This window comes from Adiantum capillus-veneris, chromosome 18, assembly GCF_014529385.1.
Source record: "Adiantum capillus-veneris isolate H3 chromosome 18, ASM1452938v2, whole genome shotgun sequence".
Lineage (NCBI taxonomy): Eukaryota > Viridiplantae > Streptophyta > Polypodiopsida > Polypodiales > Pteridaceae > Adiantum > Adiantum capillus-veneris.
The window spans coordinates 94230795-94239413 of NC_140948.1; the positions used below are offsets into that span (position 1 = coordinate 94230795).

Consider the following 8619-nt stretch of genomic DNA (forward strand, 5'->3'; position numbering starts at 1 on the left):
GTATGGATTGATTTGATATGGTTGGCTTGTTATGTTGTAAGTTACATATGAGGAGCTATTGATTGGTTCACATTGATTGATAAAATTTAATTGTTACGCTACTACTTGCAAATGATGTATATTGATTGGTTTCTAGTGGATGATTATCATGTTTGTGAACAAAAACAATCCGATTTAGAGTACTTATAAGGTAGGGATTGATGGTAGCAGTACCTTCATTCAAGCCAAACATACACAAGAAAAGAAACGTCCCCTTTTCTACATAATCTCATCTCAACAACTATATGCTACATGAATGCAAATTGACCCACTAGGCAAGCTTAATTACAATAAGAGGATCACCCTAGGCTGATTTTCTTATTGTAGTCCTCAAATCTGACCTATTCCCTCGCTTTATGTAATTCTCATGTTACTTGCAAACATGTAAAACATGATTCCAACAGGAAGATTTCTTGGCCATAAAATTTTCACTTTATGGTAATTTGTTGGCATTGTTGTTCCAAGCAACTCCATCAGAACCCCTAAAACAATGCATGGCAACTTGGTAAATGTTTCTAAGTCTCTGAAGCTCCTTAAGCTTAGAAATTAATTGGATGTTTGCGACCATTCTCTCTCTAGTCCAAAAAGAAAATTTCTCAACAAGCCCTTGATCTACATTCTGATCACACATAAACCTTTCTAAGCAATTGAAATAACATTTTATTGCTTGAATGAGTCATTTAGACATGCACGTTGTTTTAATATGTTGGGTTGGCACAATCATGCCCTTGTGTACGCTAGCAATGGATAGGCAACATTCATTGGAAAAATAGTTGAGTTTCTATCATTTGAGCAATGGACAGGCAACAAACACTGGAAAATCTATTAAGAGTTTCAATTATTTGAGCTCCATGCAAGATTGTTGTATTCATGCTTTTTGTCACTTTGGGGTTTGGTTTTGAAAAATTACTCCATGTTTTTGGGTGATGACTCCTTCAAGCACTACATGGATAGAAGTTTACTTGCACCAATGTTGGATTCACAATCATCTAGCCATTAGAATTTTTGTAAACAAAATGTTTCGCTGTCCAAGTTAAATTCCACTTTGGCACATCACATTAGACACGATTGTAACAGATGCAAATATTTGAAGACAGCAGGGTTATGCGTCCGCAAAGGGAGGTGCTTCCAAATATTAGCCATGAAACATGGTCATGCAAGGGCGACATACCATCAAGCAAGAGCCACACACAGGCATCACCATGGCCACCTAATCGATGAATCTCCCCCTTCGGCCCTCTGGTGTGTTGTTTTTTTTTTTTAAAGAACGTTGTAAGTCAATCAAATTTTCTTGCAAGTTATGTTGAGCGGACTTGACCAGTGAGCCATTTTTTCCAATGCTTGTGACCAAGAAACATGCTAAGCATACCACAAGGAAAGCTGATTGGGAAGGAAAGACCCAAGTGAAAGGTCAAGGACAGCAAGAGCAAGGGAAAGTTATGTATATACACACATTATGCACATCTGCTAAATAATCTCCTCACATTGAGGAGAAGATTTGACGAAATCTTCTGGCTTTCCACTGTCATGAAGCATTTCTTTTCTAAATTATCCAGTTTTACATTGTAGAAATAAGGGTTCTTTATTTTTCCAAAATTGTAGCGACCTACTATGGCATCACAATGAAAGAAAGATATACCACAAGAATGTTGTATGAATACATAAATAAATGAATATACACTACGATGTCCGATCAATTTCCGATGTCCATTTGGATTGTCCCAAAAGACGATATGGAATCCATATAGTTGCTGAGGAGGTCTATTTTGAAGGAGAATGATTATTCGACATCATTTGCTTTTGTTCTAAGTTTACATTTGAGGTGATGGAAAGACACATAAAAGACATTCATTGAATGCATAAAACGGTCGAATTCTTATCTTTGGAAGTAGGCTCAATAGAAATCGTCTATGGCATGTGGGTGAATCAGGTGGGAAAAAAAAAACTTCTCCTTTTCTTTCCAGAAAATAAGTATGTTAAAGCGGTCCGGCCTCCACAATCTCCCGAGTCAACTGGCTGTCGTTCCCTATTTTGTAATCACTGAAGTTCTCAAAGTTCTTTTTGAATAATCCCGCCAGCTTCTCGAGTGTCTCTCTGTAGGCCTTTCCATCAGACCACTACATCCAAATAAAGCAAGAATTCCATAAGACAAAAATATATTTAAATCAATGTCAGAACCATTAGACCCACATGCATACATATACATGCAATGTTGCCCACTCCCTACCGTGTTCTCTGGATGAAGTATCTGCGCCGGAACCCCTTCTACATGGTCTGGAATCTGGAGTTTGAAGACAGGCGTCTCTTCATAGCTTGCATCCAACAGTGAGCCATTATGGATGGCATCTATAATCTTTCGAGTATAAGCAAGTTTCATTCTCTGTCCCACACCGTAGCTGCAAAAACAAATCGTCAACACACAACTTTTATAACCTAAAGGCCACATTGGCATTCAAGAAGAAATGATGAGGTTCTCAAACGAAGGGACCCTTTACAAACTAAAAACCTAAGAACATTGATTGCAATGCTTCATATGCAAAGGTAGGTTCAGTAAGTATTAAAAAATATAATTTTTTTACAGAATGCCTTTAGTCCTTCACTAAGGCTTGTTTTCAGAAGCCAAAGACAACCCCATGGAGGCAATACTCATGCATGGCCTATCTCAACTATGCCCACTGAAGGTAACTACACCTCTTTTGGCTTATTGGGAAAGGAATTTTTCAAATGTATGCCTATCCCCTCTTCACTAAGGATTGTTTTAGAAAAAGCCCAAGACGCCCCCATTGAGGCAATTCTCATGTATGGCCTATTTCAATTATGCTCACTCAATGTCACTACACACCTCTTTTGACTCATAGGGAAAGGAATTCCTATCTCCTCCTTGTTTTAGCAGCCCAAGACGCTCGCATTTGAGGCATTATTCATGCGGCCTATTTCAGCTATCCCCACTGTATGTAACTACACCACTTTTGGCTTATTAGCAAAGGAAGTTCCACAAAGTCACTGGTGAGTACGCTCTGAAGCTTATATTTTGCTTGACCATAATAACCAAAACACTACTTTGCATGACAAGCAACATTTACCTCCCTCCAGACCACCCTGTGTTGACAAGCCAACCAGTTGCACCATGATTTTTCATCCTCTCAGCCAGCATAGCAGCATATCTAGTAGGGTGAAGCATGATAAATGCCGCTCCAAAACACGCAGAGAATGTAGCTTGGGGCTCCAATATTCCTTCTTCAGTTCCAGCAATCTAACAAGAACACCCTTCGATTGGTTAGGCCAAACTCATGCAGTAAGCCATAAATATGCAGATCACAAAATTTTATTCATTAGCCTTACCAGAGCTGTGTAGCCACTAATGAAATGATACATTGTTTGTGGCAACGTTAGCTTGCTAATTGGTGGCAGCACCCCAAAAGCATCGCATGCTAATAAAATCACATTTTTGGGATGAGGACCAACACATGGGATTTTTGCATTTGGTATGTATTCAATCGGATAGCATGCTCTTGTATTCTCTGCAAAAGCAATCAAAATTCAGCTAGGATAACCTGAGATGTGATCACGTAAATTGAATCTGTCTATTGATACCTGTCACAGATTTGTCTAGATAATCCACCTCTCTTGTGTGCTCATCAAAGACCACATTTTCCAACACTGTCAAAAAAAAAAAACTTTTCACATAAACTCATCTTGTACACATAGTTTGTTCAAAAGCCAATCAAACATCAAACTCAGACGAGTTTAAAAGTACCAAAGGAATTTAATTTAGAGCCTCTCGGCCAAATCAAACGTGGCTCTTAAGTTTTTAGCATTTTACAAGTATCTTGTAGCATTTAACTTCAAAATGACCATCGATAAAATAAAGTATTTTTAAGCATTCTCATAACATCATCTTGTACACATACTTTGTTCAGACACCATCCAAACATCAAACGCAGACGAGTTTAAAAGTGAAAAAAAAGCTTGATTCAAACCCCTCCGCCAAATCACGTGGCTCTATGTGTGCATTTACTTTGTGACGCTTAGATTCAAAAGTTTGAAAAACATTTATCAAACATGTTTGAAACACACACTAGGCAGTTGTACATACATCCATGTCAATTTTCAAAAGAAGCATCTTTCACAAAAACTCCTCAAGGAAGATTGTGGGTAGTCTAATCTACTTGACAATCTCACAACCAGATTTGGGTTACACAATTGGGCTTGAGAGTCAGTTCATGCAACTACCTCACGTTTGCACATGCATTCAAACAAGGACCGTTCCCCACAAGATAAGAGACATTACCTGTCCCAAATTTGATGGCATTCCATATGTCTGGCTCTTTTTCCCTAGACAAGTCAATGCACTTTGCATAGCAGCCTCCTTCAATATTAGAGACTCCATTATCGCTCCAGCAATGCTCGTCATCTCCAATCAAAAAGCGATTGGCATCCGTCGAAAGTGTTGTCTTACCGGTACCTGTTCATTTTATAGACAGCCACCTTAGTACATCGATGTAAACGTGTTCTCAACCATTAAAACCCACTACTACCCAAGATCCTCGTTCAATGTCTCAAACCTGATAATCCAAAAAACAAGGCCACATCCCCATCCTTTCCCATATTGCATCCTGAATGCACAGAAAGGATTCCTTTCTTGGGCATCAAGTAGTGCATCACGCCGAACAGCCCTTTCTTCATCTCTCCCGCATATTGTGTACCAAGAATCACCATCTCTTTTCTTTCCAGATTAAGATCTATGCTAGTTGATGATGTCATATAGTGGGTGTATCGATTGCATGGGAATTGGCCTGCATTGTAGATAGTGAAGTCCGGAGTCCCAAAGTCCTCCAGCTCTTCAGGGGTAGGCCGGATACACCTGCCACCCATCATATCTTCCAGATGCAAACTTATCCCAACATATACACAAACCACATGGATACTTGGAAAATTTCCTAGCATGCTCAGCAGGACAAGGATGTCCCCAATACAAATATTATGTAAATTGAGCATGGGCACACCTGTTGCTACTACATACAAAGCAACAAACCCTTAGCAGAAGTTAGAAAGGCATAAAGCACGTACATGTTGTACATAAACAGAGAGTGGTAAGCTCGCGCAGAGATGATTCTGACTTTAATGCGATGCTCCGGATCCCAATTTAGAAATTGATCATTTACAAAGACCTGAAAGCATTCACCACATTAATCTGCTGAATCCATGAGACGTGCAACAACTAAAAGATATCTAACAAACTCAAGCTGCTAAGGCAGACCTTCTCCAGAGAGTTGAGATAATCAACAGCACGTTCTCGATTGACAAGGAAAGTATGCTCATCCATCTCAATGTTGGGAGAACCCCTGCAAGCAAATCAAGCAATCGTTAAGAAGACAACTCCACGACAAATCAAGGTGTTCTTTTCTTACATTTATACTGCCCTGTGCCAACAAGGCGGAAAGGTCACGTTAGCATTCTAAAACAATAAATGAAATGGAAGCAAAGTCATGTAAAGCTTTGAATGAAGGGACCCATTGACAAAGTAAAGACAAATGAGGATTTTAATGCTTCACATGAAAAGTAGGTCCAATCAGTACAGGAAATTAAAAAAAATTCAAATGCATGCCTAACTCTCTTCTTCTCTAAGACTTGTTTTAGAAAGCCAAAAAGTTTGCAGAGAGTATCTTCATACAGCCAAAAGTCTTAAAATGGCAACCCAAAGAGAAGTCAAAAAAAGCTTCTAACAAGAACATGTCTGCCCTTTCGTGTCTTTTTCAAAAGAAAACACAGAACAGAATCACAAGCATCTACAACTCGGAATCTCTCATCAGTCCATGTCAACTTTGAAATGCAACTAAGCATACAATCCACAAAACATCCATGCAGCAAAGACTTCCCCAGGGGTAAACATTCAAATTGAGGAAGTCAATCTCCTGAACTTACTTTCCCCACCAAAGATAGTCCTCATTCTGCTCATCTCTGACCACACGCTTGTCTCTTGGAGATCGGCCAGTCTTTGCACCCGAGAGTGTGGCAATGGCACCAGTAGAGGTTATAAAAGACCCCTTTTCATACTTGATAGCCTGCTCATACAGCTCTTTACCGAGCACCAAAAAGACACGGAGAGCCTGCTATAAGAAACAGAGTAATATCTAGTCTCAAAAGTGGATCAAACACTTCTACATGCATGCTGACCTGCAGGAGAAAGGTTGTACATAATATGGGTAAACTTAAGAGCACTGTCGCTCATAATCGGCTGCAAAGTGAAGCAAGGCTTTGCATGCTCGAATTTCCTTTCAGCCGCATCTTTTTTCTTCTCAGGGTCTCCTCGAACAAGTTTAGGGCCAGTTTCCCTCGTAAGTGAAGCGAGCGATGCACTGTTGACAGAAGGGAAAAATTGCAGGAAAATTGAGATAAAATTGCATATTTGCAGCAAAACAGTATTGAAAAACACTATGCGAGGACTCAAAAAGTGTAAAATCAGGATTTTCAAGAGCAAATATTTTCAATTCATGGGGTGAAAGCCCAAATATTGCAGATTCATGAGGAGAGAAAATGTCAATCAGATATGAACCCAACACTTTGGCAAACAATGACATCAGATTAAACAAAGCAAAGAAGTTGTGGCCCCACCAGCCCAAGATTTAATTGAGCAGAAGCAGTACTGCATATAAGATGGCCATTTGCCTGCCCAAACCATCTATGCAAGAACAGTAGAACCATGATCTAACTTCAGCAACAGTACCACATAAGACCCTACAGCCAGACTATTTCGCAGCTCACGAACAACTACAAGATGAATCTTAGGGCAATATACAACAAACTAAGCCCCTCGTTTTCTTTCAAACAACATCGAAACAACAGTCATGAGCACACCAACCAAGAGTAAGAAAAGTAAAGGAAAATACCTGATGGACTGCAACTGCATGCGGAGGCGCTCCTCCTCGGAAAGAAGGAAGGTCTTGTTGTTGGCATCTTTGGGGGTGGAGGGTGTTGAGCGCTTCTTCTGCATGGAGTGGAGCTCATCGAGTGTTTTCGCTTTCACTGTAGGCACACTATCATCTATGCACACGTCTACCGAGGAAGGCACCGGCGTCCCAGGTGCTGTTGTCCTCCCAGGAGTTCCAGGGGCCGTTGTCCTCCCGGGTGTTCCAGGCGCCGTAGTCCTCCCGGGAGTGCCAGGGGCTGTTCTTCTGCCCCCCGTCTCCTCCACATGTGTGTGTATCTTTGCCAGGCCATTTGGCACCTCCAACCCCATGAATCCCTTGCCATTGCTGCTGACGCTGTTGTTGTTACTGGCAAAGGAGAACTCTCCCACCTCGCTCATTTTCCCCTTCTCTACAGAAAGAGTAAACAAAAAACAAACTCTCTCTCTCTCTCTCTCTCTCTCTCTCTCTCACACACACACACACACACAAAAGAAACGCACGGATCTTTTCCCTTCTTAACACGCAATTCAGGTATAATTCAGACAGACACGCTTCTCTCTCTCTCTCTTCTCATACATACGAGCAGACACGCAAAGGACATACTCTTGAGTCTTAGCTAGCGCTCTCTCTCTCTCTCTCTCTCTCTCTCTCTCTCTCTCTGCGCAGACCAGCAAAGACAATAACATTGATAGCCTAGCAAAGGTTATCAATTTGCTCTTAATAGTCTCATTCTTTGGCTAATTTGAATCGAAACCTAAACCAAAACTTGAGACTTGTAAAGGTCATTAAAGGTCACTCTTTTTGCCTGATTTCAGTGAAGCATAGGTGGGGGGTGCAACTCCAATCGTGAGGATGAGCACTTGGTTAGCCTAAAGCAAAGATTTTGTAAAGACTTTTGTTGTTGTAAGGATCACTAACCTTAGAAAACATCATAAGGTTAATGGTAAGCTTAGATGATTAGCAACTTAAACAAAACACAAGCAACAAAGCTTAAATGATGAGAAATAACCCTTCAATCACCTTAAAAAACCTAAGATTCCAAGCTCTTGAAGGCACGAGAGAGCTCAAAGAGGGAAAAGGAGGAGGAGGAGTTCGAAGGGAAAGGCAATCTCCTATTTATACATCCCTTGGAGGTCTCCCTACCCTCCACCTAAGCACCCCTTTTTGAAGAGTTCCCACTTCAATAATATCAATCACTTTAATAATACCATCTCCATCTCAAAAAGTCTTGAATGCTTACCAATGGTAGCATGTCCCACTCACTTTTGAAGCAACTACACATGACCCTCCTTTGTATAAACTTTGAAGTGTTGATTTCTTGCATTCCTACAAGAAGGGAGTTTCACGTGTATTTCTACATATAAGTGCCACATATTTGTGGACACACAACAAGTGCACCCACATGCCACACACAGAGCAGGAGAGGTATTCTATGTGTGGCATCTAGGAGTCATGGATCATGATCCATGTTCCTGAGCCCACAAGAGCAACGGACGCGAGGTCGCGTACTAGTTTTTTTCTTATTTTACTTCTAACAAGCATCATTAAGTCTATGTCTACATGCACTTCACATGTCATTCTCAAGGAAACTATGGTGAATGAGAGAACATGCGTTACAAATTTGAGATTCATCTTTTTTAAATGGGACAAAAATTTGAGGATGTGAGTG

The 8619-nt window shown here is 40.5% G+C and overlaps 1 protein-coding gene across 2 annotated transcripts; it reads right to left on the reverse strand.

Moving 5' to 3' along the window:
- Positions 1-1675: 1675 nt before the first annotated feature.
- Positions 1676-8120, reverse strand: LOC147436041 (phosphoenolpyruvate carboxykinase (ATP) 1-like). 2 transcript variants are annotated; one of them, XM_086488934.1, is made up of 13 exons: positions 7971-8120; positions 6930-7359; positions 6217-6398; positions 5965-6118; positions 5300-5384; positions 5110-5210; positions 4605-4903; positions 4331-4504; positions 3634-3699; positions 3382-3560; positions 3123-3292; positions 2267-2435; positions 1676-2156 (listed from the first exon to the last, which is right to left on the reverse strand). In XM_086488934.1, exons 2-13 carry the CDS (start codon positions 7346-7348, stop codon positions 2016-2018), a joined length of 2139 nt encoding a protein of 712 aa, XP_086345060.1. In that variant the 5' UTR covers positions 7349-7359; positions 7971-8120; the 3' UTR covers positions 1676-2015. The 2 variants fall into 2 exon arrangements, with proteins under 2 accessions (XP_086345060.1, XP_086345061.1); XM_086488935.1 differs by lacking the exon at positions 7971-8120 and adding an exon at positions 7756-7771.
- Between the last annotated feature and the right edge of the window lie 499 nt (positions 8121-8619).